At 36.5% G+C, this 14,457-nt stretch overlaps 4 protein-coding genes across 4 annotated transcripts in view; 1 reads left to right on the plus strand and 3 right to left on the minus strand.

Annotated features, from left to right (window-relative positions):
• Positions 1-556: 556 nt before the first annotated feature.
• On the minus strand, positions 557-1,640 carry LOC21399459 (ATP synthase delta chain, chloroplastic). The gene has a single exon (XM_010096528.2). It carries the CDS (start codon positions 1,582-1,584, stop codon positions 622-624), a length of 963 nt encoding a protein of 320 aa, XP_010094830.2. The 5' UTR covers positions 1,585-1,640; the 3' UTR covers positions 557-621.
• A 229-nt stretch (positions 1,641-1,869) lies between these two features.
• LOC21399460 lies at positions 1,870-5,347 on the minus strand. The gene is made up of 7 exons (XM_024164570.1): positions 5,020-5,347; positions 4,791-4,922; positions 4,132-4,264; positions 3,947-4,050; positions 3,483-3,654; positions 3,246-3,386; positions 1,870-3,154 (listed from the first exon to the last, which is right to left on the minus strand). Exons 2-7 carry the CDS (start codon positions 4,832-4,834, stop codon positions 2,150-2,152), a joined length of 1,599 nt encoding a protein of 532 aa, XP_024020338.1. The 5' UTR covers positions 4,835-4,922; positions 5,020-5,347; the 3' UTR covers positions 1,870-2,149.
• A 1,340-nt stretch (positions 5,348-6,687) lies between these two features.
• LOC21399461 (organelle RRM domain-containing protein 2, mitochondrial) lies at positions 6,688-9,076 on the minus strand. Its single transcript, XM_024164602.1, has 4 exons — positions 8,844-9,076; positions 8,084-8,152; positions 7,893-7,999; positions 6,688-7,083 (listed from the first exon to the last, which is right to left on the minus strand). Exons 1-4 carry the CDS (start codon positions 8,995-8,997, stop codon positions 6,985-6,987), a joined length of 429 nt encoding a protein of 142 aa, XP_024020370.1. The 5' UTR covers positions 8,998-9,076; the 3' UTR covers positions 6,688-6,984.
• A 3,736-nt stretch (positions 9,077-12,812) lies between these two features.
• The window catches only part of LOC21399463 (angio-associated migratory cell protein), a 5,640-nt gene continuing 3,995 nt past the window's right edge, over positions 12,813-14,457 (plus strand). Inside the window, exons 1-3 of the mRNA XM_024164599.1 lie at positions 12,813-13,270; positions 13,369-13,404; positions 13,598-13,639. Coding sequence (XP_024020367.1) covers positions 13,165-13,270; positions 13,369-13,404; positions 13,598-13,639 — 184 coding nt within the window. The 5' untranslated portion in view covers positions 12,813-13,164. The remainder of the gene's footprint in view (positions 13,271-13,368; positions 13,405-13,597; positions 13,640-14,457) is intronic.

A 14,457-nucleotide genomic window follows, 5' to 3' on the forward strand; every position in this document is an offset into this window, starting at 1 on the left:
ATAGCATATATAATGCTTTTTCCAAGTAAAAGTCGGCAAAACGAAACCTGCCGTAGCCCTAAAACAAAGGGAAAGATATGGGCCTTGGGCCCAAACCTAAAAACATGCTTTGTGGGCTTAATTTGAAGCCACACGCCCAACAGAGATATTCATACCTTTGGACTCGCATATGTCGTCAACACAAATGAGATTTGATCTGTAATTCAAGAACTAACTCAAATTTTAATTAAATTTTGAACTATTGAAAATTACTCCAATACAATACTCAATTAACTCTCTTTCCTACTAAAATCTCCTTTGCTACAATATTTTCTCTTAACGTTAAATTTCTGCTTATTTAAATCTCTAAACCAAACGGATGAAGTCAAAATTTCACCTCCTATAACACAAGTCGATTGATTACAGGATGTTAATCCAAATAATTTAGACAAAACTCCGAACACCTCCCAAGAGTTAGAAACAATGTAAATGGATATATTATCATCATCATAATCATTATAACCTTTTCATACAATTAATTCAAAAAAAAAAAAGGGAAAAAAAATGAACACTCACTCCATGAATGTCTAAAAAAGAAAAGGAGAGAGAGAAACAGAAGAATTGAAAAGAGAAATCACTCATTCATGTGGAAAGCGTAATATCGCCCAAATCAAGCTGAGCAGCGATCTCCTCCAACTGTTTCTTGACACTCAAATCAATGAGTTTTGATCCAGTACTCCCAAACCTGACTGTGAATCCCGCCACAAGGCTCGGATCGATCAACGTCTTGATCCTCACGTTCTTGGCTCCGGTCAGCTTCTGCACCTGCTTCGCTATCTGCGCTAGGTGCTGCGACTCCAGCGGCACCACCGAGCTCACCACCGCCAGCTCCGTCTCCGTCTCCGTGTTGTACACCGTCTCGAACTCCTTCACGATGTCTTTTATGATGTCGATCCTCTTCGCGTCGATAAGGATGTTGAGGAAATTCGCCGTGTGCGGCTGAAGGGACGACGACGAGGCCAGCTCGTCCACGACCTTCCTCTTCTTCTCCTCGTCGATCGTAGGGTTCGTGAAGAAGCCGATCACCGCCGGTTCGGAGAAGATCTTCTCGACCTTCTCGACGTCGGCGCTCGTCGCCTCCAGCGTGTTGTTGGATTTCGCCACGCCGGCCAGTGCCACGGCGTAGCTGGCGGCTGCGGTGGATACCATGCGGGCGCCGGTGGCGGAACCGGAGCGGCGGTAGGAGAGGCGACGGCTGAGGGAGGGCAATTTGGTGGTGTCGGCGGAGGAGGAGAAGGAGAGGGTTCGGGGAGTGGTTAGGGAGGCGGAGGTTGGGGGAGGGAGTTTGGAGCGGAAGGAGATTGGGGTTTGCTGGAGAGCGGCCATTGCTGAATGGTGAATTCTTCTTCTTCTTTGCCCTTCACTTGCTTTGCCTTCTATCTCTCTCTCAGTGTTTGTTTGTGTTTCTCTTTGTTTGTGGGAAATGAAAAGGCTATCCAATTCCAGTGTCTGGAGAAGGATAACCACTAGTTTGTCTGAATGGGAGTTTAGAAGATAAATGAGTTTGACATGTGGATATCTGTTATTGGAATGAAAAAGGCTCATTATTTTTGGTCCATTTCTTTTGGTTTGTGGAAATAGCAATAAAGAATTAAAATTTTCATTTTGAGTGTTTAATAAATTGGATTCAATTGAATGACTCATCGTATAAGGTTTAGTTAATCCAAAACCAATCTAAAAAATATATGTAAATTTGTAGATGACCGGCAATTCTCAATAAAGAATTATTTTTGGGAGCTGACTTGTACTCTTATTTCCAACCTATGGCTGACTTTTAAAGAAAAATTGTAAATTGTAAATTAATTAAAGCACAGATTGTCAAAACAGAAGTGAAGAAAATCCAGAAAAGTGCTTTTATTCCTAGCAATATCATCATACACAGCATTTATACATTGAATCTTCCCAAGGCTCACCAACTTAATGTAAGTACCAATCCTTCAGAAACAAACACAGAGAAAGAACGCGACTAACTACACTCGCTTGAAAACTGCATTACTTTACAGAAAAATGGAAAATATCATCATTAAGCGCAAGTTTTATGATCATATAACGTCTATTAACCATTAAGACCAGGAAAAAAAATAGTAATTTAAAAGAAAGAGATTAAACTTCAGCGCTCATCTGGGGAATGAGAGTTATCTTTGAAAGACTGAGCACCGGAACGGAGATTAGAGCTTTGTGACCTGAACAAGTTCGGATATGAAAAGTACGGCTCATCATCCATCGAGGGCAGTCTTTGAGGTTGGTGGCGAGCAGGGTCGGATTCAGGAAGTGCAGCATCAAAATCTGCTTTAAGTGAGTGCACCGAAGAAAGATTTGATGCCTCTAATCCATGCACACTTTCATCAATATGATGAGGTTTTGGGGAACTTGAAACACTGTCAGAATCACCCGTAGAGTTACGGCGATCAAAATGAGGTTTTTCTAGAGAAGCTGACCGGCCAGGACTGCCTGTGTGAAAGGGGTTTTCACTGCTATTTGGAGGAACTTGGTCATTAGTTTTCTTGGAAAGCTCATTAATTCTGACTTGTGCAAGACTAGCAGCCGAGCGAGCTGCCGCCGCTGCACGTTCAGCTGAGTCAGCAGCAGCTTGAGCAGCAGCCAATACATCCTGCAAATCCACTTTGGCCTCACTTCTTGTCCTCAAAAGAGGGGGTGGTGGTGAATTACTACTTTGTCTCACAGAGAATGATGAAGAAGATAGTGATGGGGCAGCGATGAATGGCACAAACTGTTTATCTTCCAGACCACCAACCGGAGTGTGAGGCTTTTCATCTTTCTTAGCCATCGATCTTTCTTCAACCACTTTCTCGGGCTGATATTCTGGCTCTTCAGGTGGGTTTCCAATATCTACGGAATGTTTTGTTGATTCATGATCAATCTCAGGGTGTGGTGGCACAATTGGTGGAGGTGGCACAATCGATGGTGCTGATGCAGCATGTTCACCTGGCCGCACTGATACCTTAGGAACTTCAGGAAAATCTAGGTCGTCCAAGTCGTTATCAGAATCATGCTGTTCTTGGTGGGCTTGATTAGAGGAAGTCTCGGATATCTCCTCGTTTTTTTCTTTGGGAAGGGGCAATTTAGAGCCACTAACGAACTGTGTTGGGCCATTCTGACAAAGGGAGAACAATTTGAGAAGGGTACACCAGAAGAAGAAAATGAAAAAGAAAAGTCAAGCCTATCAAGAGAAATACAGTATTTACCAATAGATCTTCGTGTGATTTGAAAAATTCAGATTCAGATGCAGCTGGATCCCAATCTAATTCATGCTCTTCAGCAATTTCTTTCAGAAGCTTCAGTTTCTTTTCAGGCGAAGGAGCACGAACTGATAGCAATTCGATTAACTGCAGTTGCAGTAAAGACAAAAAATCAGAGAGAGAAAATATGATGGAAAATAATAGAAAAATTCAAGAGTAAATCAAGCTATAGTTTCATAAAACCTGGCGATTGACACCACAATCTGGTATGAGCTCAGTCGCAGCTGCTACAAATTCCTTTCCATATTTAGATGCAAATAGTATTTGAACCTGCAGTAATTCCGGCAAATCGGCACACCTTGGTGCAGCAAAACACACACTAGAGATCGCTTCTTTCAAGTCTAGTGGACATTCCCTGTACAAAACCGAGGGTTACAACTCCAATTCAAGTGTTACTTACAAAACAAATAGTAAAAGTAAAACCCCAACCACAGCCAAAATGAAAGTAATAATGAAAAATTAGTCATAGTCAAAGGGATATATACTTCCTGGAATTGATGCTACAAGCTTCACCTCACTTACGTAAAAGCAAAGGGTATGATAAAATCATTCTCATAACTTAGACAAAGAATTATTCATACCAAGAACAGAAGCATGAAGCACAAAACAAAAAAAGTACAAGAAATAATTAGTTGGCCAGGGAAAACCTTTGTGTTTCGATAATGGGAAGGCGAACGGTAATAAGCTCGCAGAATAGCTCAATAATCTCCTGCGCCGCCATCATATTCTCTTCTCTAATTATATGCTCAACCTACAAGGGAAACTTCAATAAGACCAAGCATTTTCACAAATTCAACAACGACAGAAACATCTTGTCAAAAGAGGGCTATACCCGAATACGAGCAGTAGCTTCTTGACCGGTCTCAAGAAGCTTGGCAATGTCTCTCCGCATCTGCTTTAACTGAACCTCCCTCCTGTTTCTCAGCAACTTTATCCGCGGAATCGCCAATTTCAGCAGGGTTTTACTGTAAATTTTTAATTTTTTAAAAAAAAAAAAAAAGATTTTCATCCGATAATCAGCAAGCTTCTGGATATTAATAGAGCAAAAATCTAACCAAATCATTGCAAAACTAAGTCTCAAACAAAAAATATAAGATTTGCATCAGAGAATCAACAAGTGTCTAGAATCATGCTAAAGTAACCAAGTATCAATCTGTCTAACTAAAACAACGTAGATTTCAAGAAGCAATAATATCTTTGTTCACTTGCTATGAAAATGTGATACAAAATAATAGGCTTTTCACGTTATGATTTTCCCTATAACTTGATCGATCCTTTAGTTTCCTAAAACAATAAACGAAAACTCGATTTTCTAAGCTGTTTCCGAACAGTTTCGCAGCAGCCAAAAAGGGCACAAGAATTCGATCCAAGTTTCCGATCTCACAAAACTTATAGACCCAGAAATTAAAATTGAATGAGAATCAAACGAAAACAAAAATACTATGATAACAACAACAATCATTAAAATAAGAAAAACGAAACTTAGTTTACCATTTCGCAGCTTTAAAGCCCTTGTTGAAGAAAGAATCCAACATGGTCGAAGAAGATAAAAAATTTACGACCAAACCCCAAAACACCCACAATTTCTTTCTTCTCGCAAAATCCAAAGATTTCTTCAATTCTCTGCGCAAAGAAATATAGATATATATATTTTTTTCTTTTGCTCTGATGAAAAGAGAAAAGAGACGGGAATTTGGATTAGAGGGGTAGTATTAATTACCTGCTCTGGTCTGTACACACAACACTGACTCAACTCAAGTATGAAAAATTGATAGATATTTGATATTTGATAAGGAGAGAGTTTTTGATGTGGAAAATACGCGTCGACGTCGTTTACGAGCGTTTGCTTAGGGTAGAAGGATGCTGATTTTCGTCTTCTGTTTGTCGGTCATTTTGCGTCGCAGTTGTGCGTGGGCCAAACGCTGCCTTCACGGTTAGCTTCTCCTTCATCGCCCAGCTGCAAAATTTGGGCTCAATCAATCGAGGGCCTTTTCTGAGGAGGTTCGGTAGTTAAATTTCCTAGAAATTGTAGTGGATTAAAAGAGAATTTAGAGGCTAATGAAGGCTCAGGGACAAGAAAAAACGTGATTTGGATTGAATTCCGATTAAACAATACATCAATGTAAGAAGTTACTCTGATAAGTTTAGTGAATTTTTTTTATTTCCATTTATATGTAAAAATTTTGTTTATATATAAATAGAAAAAAAAATCAAAACTCACCTTTTTTAAAAGAAAAAAATGAAAATTTTATGAGTTTGAACCTTTACCATTTATTTTTAATAAATACCATTTTATTAATATAATTATTTGATTAAAAAATTATAAATCAAAGATAAAAAGTAAAAATCTTGACTCATACACTTTTAAAAGGTATTTGTCAATATTATTCTTTTTTAACTGAAAGAAAAATCCCCGTTATTACAAGTTAGATAGAGCTTGCTATGACAAAAGGAAAAAAAAAGGAATCTACACATTAATTCTTGTTTCTTTTGCGATTTGTTTTGAACTGCAGTTTCGAAGGGATACAATTTTATCCTAATCAACCGATTTTGTCGTGAGAAAAAAAAAATTTACGTGAAAAAAATCTTTTTTTTACCTAATCATAAATCTAAATAGTTTTAAAATTTGCTATTTTTCTATAAATTGGTTATTTGTTAATTTCCTTTTCCCTTAGTCACATTCTCCTAATTGATCGATCAATTTTCCTCGTCGAACAAAATGATGCCCATGTCGCAAGGCCTAACGAGACATCACCCGTTTGATTCATATATTAAAACCATAAGATTAGAACTATTTTTTATTTACGTGTGTTTTTTATGAGAGAAAATACTATAGCGAATCATAAACCATGATTTGAATAAGAGAACGAATCCCCCAACCAAACGGGCTTGTACAAGGTCCAAGTTTTATGGGAAATTAAAGCTGAGGTATAAAGCTTCTTAACTTTGAACATCGATTTGTTTAATTTGCTTTGGGATTTTTCACCTTTTTTTTTTTTTTTTTTTTTTTTTTTTTTTTTTTTCACATCACCCCAATTATTAAATGCTTAGCCTCTTATCCATTATCGCCAAGAAGTATATGTAATCAAACAATTAGGTTCACTTTTTATGGAATACTCTTATATGGACCAACCCGTTTACATCTTAATGAAATTAGGAGTCTTATGGCACAGCAATAAATATCAGCGTTTATTATCTGATTAAAAGTCACTAAATGAACCCAACTTAGACGTGCAAATACTGTGGAATTAAAACTGGCCTTGAATTCTTAGCAGGCAACATAAATGCTTGACTTGTGCACATCTCAGCTTTTTACCAAAGCTCAAGCATATTCAAGATAAAAGCAGCCATTAATAAAACTTCAATTACAAAATGCAAAACAGAGAAAAGAGTCAACAGAACAGATCTATCCATTCTCCATCTTTGGTTTCCACTTTATGGTTTGTTATTAGTACAATACAAATCCATCAAAATGGTTCATAAAGAAAGAAAAAAAGTACAAATTTCAGTGACATGGAAATTTGACATCTGTATTCTAATATTCGCCGGTTGATGCCCACAACTTAAGAATACAAGGCAGTGAAGATCAACCCACCTCTCAATGAAGATTCGTCAACAATAATTGATAAATAAAGATGGATTAAATACAAAAAACTGTTCTCTTTGAGTTTCGTATAGAAGTCGGTCACCGACGACCAAATGGAGGAGTCATATTGTTTCCAGGCTGGCCCGGTGGCGGTCTGGGCCTTGCGTACTCAGCGAATATAACCCAACCATCTAGAAACTACAAAACCACAGACAAACACAGAAGCTAATCAATTCTAGAATGCAAGACCATTTTTGAAGAGTGACCACAATGGCATGGCTGGGTTGGGACTGTGGCGTGGTGTGGATCAATATGTAAATCTAATTAGTGAAAGCCCAAATTTCTTCAGCAAAGGGAGGAAAAAAGGCACAAACGCTACTAAAGCAAAAAAAAGAAGCTCAGAATGATTATATTCATGAAAAATACAAAGAAATTGTAAACTAAAAACTGAGAAACCATAATATTTTCCCAATGTAACACTCAACACTCCCACAACAAAAGAAACTCGAGTTTAATTAACTCAATTCCATCAACTCAACTTTTTTTTTCCTTTCACGTGAAAGCAGAGCATAGAAGTAGCATTGAGAAGAGGAGACAAGTGGCTATGAGATTAGTTGTTTCTCAAAAGTTAACATGGAGTATGAAACAGAGACAGATAATTGCTTTGTCATTCCTTGTTTCCCCTTATTCCTTTTCCTTAAGAGAAAAAGAGCGGCCCCATTATGCAAATATAGAAAGAGCTGAGGAAGAGAGAATGCAAAACAGATTGCCTCTTATGATAGTTACTAAGGGCATACTCAACATAACGAGAAATCTTGCAATACAATAATCTTTCCAAGGTTGTCTAAGGTCTCGATGATCACAAAACAAAGGAATATCTAAATTCCTTACTAGACACTCTAATTTTAATGCATCATGGTAGGTGAGAGTAGCTTAGCATGTACTGTTAGAAAACCACCTTTCATCTTCTTAAGTGAACGAAAGTGTTACAAATGTTACCAACTCACCTTGCCATCCATGCCCTCTATACCTTTTGCGGCGTCTTCTAGAGTAGCATATTTTACAAAACCAAATCCCTTTGAGTATCCCGATACACGATCAGTCACCACTCTAGCTGTAAATGTAATAATCGTTCATAATTTCCAATAGAGGAAGGGAAAGGAATGAATATAGAGAGGGAGAAAGAGAAACAACATACCATGTACTACTTCACCAAACTGAGAAAAGGATTCGTGTAATTTTTCTGTCGTTGTACGTTTACTAAGTCCTGGAGGAAACAAAGATATTAAGATCAAATACTCAAATGCGAATATAGCAACTTAATGTTTGAAATATACCTGCCTCACCATATTTCCAACTAAACTAAATCATCCAAGCATGCTCAAAAGAAACAGGAATGACAAACAACATGAAATGAAATGATTTTGCAATATATAAAACATGTCAAAGGGTTGAAAAAGAATAGGATCCACTTTTATTGTATTTTTCTAATTTCACATACATCTTTAACTGCAATCAGCAATAAAATTCAGAACCGATCCATCTCTCCAATCATCCAAAAACCACAACTAAGACATACTGCAATTAACGAACTTTCCCAACCAACCACCAAGTACCAACGTAAGACATTCAACTTTTTAGTCACTGCGATCTCAAGTTCTAAAAGCTTCCATCCTCTCGCTACTGGTGCAAGAGAGAAACGGGGGAAAAACAGAAAAATCAACCATAAACATTTTTCAGTCTCTAATCGGTCTATTATGGATCTTACATTTTGAATACCACAAAGAATTAAGAGCTTTCTAAATGCTATTGCGAGAAACAGAGGCAAAGCTACTATCTTCCGAAGCAACAAAAATCTGTGAACACCCAGAACCTAGAACAAATTTCGAAACCGAAAACAAATAATAATTTTCCAACAACTATGGCAAACATTAAAGGAAAAGATAGAGGGGAAGTACCAGAGACGAAGAGATTTGAGCTCGGTTCGGCCTGCTCTCGAGCCTGAGCCGCAGCGGGGGTCGGCGGAATGAAAGGAGAAGTGGAAGCCGTTGAGAAGAGCCGTCTGAGCAAGCCGCGAGGAGCAGCCGCCGCCGCCGCCGATCTCAGAGCCATGCTTGTCTGCAGCTGGGTTCTTAAATCCTTAAACCCTCTTTGCTCGCTGCGATGGTTTTGTCTCAGAGGAGGAGCCTGGCCCTAGGGCTATAATGAGAGGAGAGAAGAACTGAAATTACAGAATTAGCCCCCGCTTTATTTATTTATTTAGAATTATTAGGACCATTCTCTACTTATCTCATAAATTTTAAAAATTCTCATTTTATTTATAAATTTTAAATTATTACCATTTAATTTTTTTGTTATAATTTCTGTTCAAAATAGATAAAAAAAAAATAGAGTTTTATAGTCACATGATCTTTCTATTTAAATTTGTGTTAAAAACAAATAGATAAAAATAACATAGTCACACTTAACTCTCTTTTTTTCCGTATGTTTTTAACAAAAATTACAACAAGAGATTAAGTCGAAATAATTCAGAGTTTATAAGGGCAAAGTGAGAGTTTTTAAAGTTCAGGTTAGAGATACAACAATGAGCTGGCGCCCGCGGGCCGGCCCAGGCCCGGCCCGGCCCGTCACTGTTTAAGGCACGGCCCAGCCCATAAATATTAGTGGGTTGGGCTGGGCCAACATATATCGGCCCATGGGCTAGCCCGGTACGGCCCATGAAAAATCATGGGACAAGCTGGGCTTGGGCCGGGCTAGGCCAACCCGGCACGGCCTATGAAAAATCATAGGTTAGGCTGGGCTTGGGCCGGCCCGTCTAGGCCCATGATGGGCCGACCCAGCCCGGCCCGTCTAGGCCCATAATATTTTCATGTTTTTTTTCTTTTTTTTTTAGTAATTTTGTAAACATCTTATGTATAATTATCCTGATTGTACTCTTTTTTTCTTACCAAGGTTTTGTCCTACTGGGTTTTCCTTATAAAGGTTTTTATTTAATGAGACAATCGTAAATAAAATATCCATTTTCACATTTACATTGACTATTCAAATTTTTATATTTGTTAACTTGTTTAAAAATTTAAAAAGAAAAAAATTGAAATAAACAAATTAAAAATTGCATGCTTAGATGGGCTAGCTCATCTAAACCCCATGATGAGCCAAGATGAGCCTTGAATGAGCTAGCTCATTCAAGGCCCATAGAACAACTCATCCTGGCTCACATAAAATTAGCCCATGGTGTGGGCTGGGCCGAGATAATTATTATATGGGCCGGCCCACAAAATTCATGGGTTGGGCCGGCCAGGCCTACGGCCCGCGTGGGCCTAAGAATAACGGGTCGGGCCGGGCCGGGCCGTTCTTGCATCTCTAATTCAGGTGATAAAGTTAGAATGACTCTAAAATTTAGGAGTACCAATGAAATTAATCAATTTATTTATTGTTTTAAAGTGGGTAATATATTCCAAAATATAAAAAGGTGTTACAAACACTAAGCCATACACGTAGCTCCTATTATAGGAAATATGACTTCACAAATAAAGATCACCTAAAATGGTACATAAAAAATCAAGCACAAATATGGCTCTTTCATATATTCTCTATAGTTGATGGAAACAATCTAATCAACTGATACGAGAAACATATAGCACAAAAACAAGACAAAACCCACAAAGAAACATATCTTGCAGATGAAGAACCACTATTATTGCAAATGAAAAACGAAAAAAAATCCACAAACTAGAACATCAAAACTCTAAAGGGAGCAAGACCCATGAACACCGCAAATCAAAACAATAAAAGGGATGAATAGTTGGTAAACTACATTTCAAAACTTTTGTTACTATAGTATTTTCTTCAAAAGGGATGTTTGTATCTTTTTTATTCAAATGTCCAAAACACTTTCTGACTTTAAAAAATCTATCATTTTAAGATGTTCAAATAAATATTTTCAATCAAATAAATATCTCAACTATTTTAGAATTTTTTATTTTTTAAGATTAATTTTATTTAGTAATTTAATTAATAACGTTTTAAATTGGGCCCGTTCACTTCGCTAATTCGAGTTTTTCTATAGTAAAAAACTCTCACAAACAATCACATTTAACTTTTTTGTTACAGTAAAAAGCTCTCACATAAAGTCACATCTCAACTCGAATTCTAAACTCGAATCAGCGAAGTGAACGGATAATATGGAATGATAAATGAAATTCTCCAAGAATGAGTGCTTGCTAGGTTTCCACAAGAACGATACTAAAAGAAAGTTATGTAAACAAATAGAGATGTCAATACTTGCCTAATTCAGACCAAAAACAAATAGAGGCGCTCAAGAAGATTTATTTAATATTGTAACAAAAAATAAACGAAAAAAGAAAATCAATTTCAACGTGGTACGTAAGAAAAAACTAACTACCACAGTTGATATGGAATGGTGAAATTTTGAACTCTTTGTGGGCATCTTCTAGGTACATTGCCTTTTTACCCTTCTTCTTTCTTGGTACATTGCCTTTTTGCTGAACCCAAACTTCTTCGTTTCCGCGTCATAGCAAACTCTCCGAACTTATGACCGACCTTTTCTTCAATGATCTTACACTTTATAAAAGTTTTTCCATTGTAAATTCGGAAGGTGCAGCCGACAAATTCTGACAAGATAGTGGACCTGCGTAATATCATGTTCTTATTTTTCAACAATAATGCATCAACAAAACAATCCTTCCACACAGTTCGCAGTGGATTTGCATATCCCGATACATGATTGCTCATCACTTTAGCCACGGATTCATGATTAAAATCAACACAAACATTCTTCTAAAAGGAAATGAAGAAATATAGGCCTTTGAAGTTGATTTTATTTTTATTTTTTAGGTTTTTTGAGAAAAAATAAAAATATGAGAGAAACGGCATGACATAATTAAAGATAAAAAACATGAATGAAAATAATTTTTTAGTTTAGTGTAAAATGGGAAAGTAATGAAAAAGTTATTTTTCATTTTTTATTTCATTTCTCTCCTCTCTCGAGCATAAGGAGAGAGATATTAATAGATTTTTATATACTGAAAATAATCTCTTGATAAAATTACTAAACACATTTTTAAAAATAATTTATGTTTGATATTGAAAATATTTTCATTTTTATTTTTATACAAAAAAATAAAATTATTTTAAAACGAGTTATAAACGCACCCATAAATTCTAATAACAAAATGCCATGCGCTACTTGACAGAGAAAAAGACCTTGTTCCTGCACTTTGACTAAGTCCTTGATGAAAATCAGATAATAAAATTGAGGGAAATGCTAAACTTCACCTAGTTTTTTGAGATTTCGTTATTACGAATGAAGCAGAGAAAGACCTTGTTCTCCATGGATGGCTAGTGTCGTAGATCCCATAACTTTTTAATATCTCATCTATGACTCTCTAGTCTACTGCTAAAAAATCTAACAAAAAAACGCAAGTTCCTGTTTTGTATGTTTTTCCCTCGCTGAAACTTTTAGCTCTATTCAATTAGAAAAGATGAGAATAAAAGAATATAAGTGGGAAGAAGATAAAGAAATTCAAACTCAAGGTATCTTCAAGCAAAGATCAGTCTAGTCTATATCATTGGTTTGTGATCTGCTAATTCACACTTGCTATTGTGCAAAGTTTTCGATTCTTCTGTTTATTTGATTGTCATTATTTGGATTTGTCTTTTTCTTCAGCATTGTATTCTGTTTTAGCCAATATCTTTTCAAGCATTAGCTCTTGTAAAAATATTTCTCCACCTACATTTTGAATTGTCTTGTGGCATTCTGGCTACAAACTCTAAAGGGAGATAATCTCAATATAACAATAATAAGAAATTTAGAAATCAGAATACTTGGCTGGCAATAAAGTTGAACAAAATCAAATTCAACGCGGATATGGACTTCAAGTTATGCTTTTGGCTGTTCGCTTGGTCGCTTTTGGCTGTTCGACTCAAACTCTGCGTCTTTGATTTGTTGATTTTTGCCATTGTCTAACTGCAATTCCCCGATGTTTATATTTATGCCCCTTCAAAAGGAAAAAATTAATTCATTTTCTAGTAATTCTGTTTGACGTTTTTTTTAATTAAAAAGTGAAACGTTTTAAATTGAGCCAAAAACTCTTAACACTAACCATTCTGAAAATCTCAGCCGTCGATCTTAAGATTCTTACATTTCTAAGATATCAACCGTTGATCATGGGCGACGAACGAGACCTGTAAAACGCAGACCATTCGGCGGCCAACAGCCAAGCAAAACCTCAGTTCTCTGTTTGGCAGACAACGACGATGAACAGTCCATCGCGTGTTCCCGCCGAGGAAGAGGAAGACGATCATGGCGAGGTTTTCCTCGACGAGTCCGACATCATCCACGAAGTTACCGTCGATGAAGAAGGTTCTCTCTCTCTCTCTCTAGAACTTTATGTTTGTGTCTATGTATACATCAATTGATTGGTTATTGATCACTTTGGTGATGCGCTTGATGCGATGCAGACCTTCCTGATGCCGACGAAGATGTCGAATTTGCAGGTATGTCTACTTTTAACTCCATTTCTGTGCATTTTTCTTCATTTTTTTTGGATGAATTAGTTCGTGCTTTTTTTTCCAGCTTTAACTCCAATTCTTTGCATTTTTCCTGGACTTAAGCTTTTGTTGAAATCTCTCAATTTCATACATCTTCAAGTTAATCATTTAGTTTTTTTTTTGTTTTGATGGGTTTCAGATGAGGCTGATGATTCGATGCACATCTTCACTGGCCACACTGGTAATAAAATAACTAACCTTTTCTTTTCTTTATCTGTTATTTACTTATTGATTGATGCATTTGAATTATTATTATGCATTGGTTTTTAGTATGAACTGGTGTCAATGGTAATTGAAGCAAGATTGCAGTACCATCATAACAGCTTATATGAAAATTTTGATTTTTTGTGGTAGTAGTATGATAGAGTTATGTTATATTAGAAAATCTATCTGCTATTCTTTTAGCTGCAAAACATTAGTGAATTGTGCCACGTGAAGTAAATAACATGAAGTTTGTTTTTGGGACATTTTAAATACATAAACAAACTAGTTAGAAGCTATAATTGTCAAACTCTCCCAGATAAGCTATCCTGGGAAAAAAAGAATTTGTGTCTTCATAAATGATTTCTGTACCAAGTTGGTCTCTCTCACTAACAATTTATGACTAGGGTACCTTGAGACATAAGTGGTATAAGATTATGAAGACATAATTGACAATTGTGATCTCTCCCGGAATGAGGGTATCAAGTTATCAACACGACGAAATGAATATTTCACTTTCTACACTTATGCATCAAGTTTTATACCTGGTCTATGTGCTGGAGGTCTTAGGATAATACTGGTTTTAACATTTTATTTAGTGTAGTCAGTTTAGACAGTGAAACATGTAGGACCTCAGTTCAATTGTCTCTAAGAACAATACATTAATGTTAATGTTTGTCAAATGGAACATTTGAAACTAAATGCAAAACTATATAGGTTGGTGTTCGATGTTTGATGTATTTATTATGAACCCAAATTTTGTTTTTATATGTCTTCACTTACATAGAAATTCCTGCT

Source organism: Morus notabilis, unplaced genomic scaffold (genome assembly GCF_000414095.1).
Source record: "Morus notabilis unplaced genomic scaffold, ASM41409v2 Scaffold315, whole genome shotgun sequence".
Classification (NCBI taxonomy): Eukaryota; Viridiplantae; Streptophyta; class Magnoliopsida; order Rosales; family Moraceae; genus Morus; species Morus notabilis.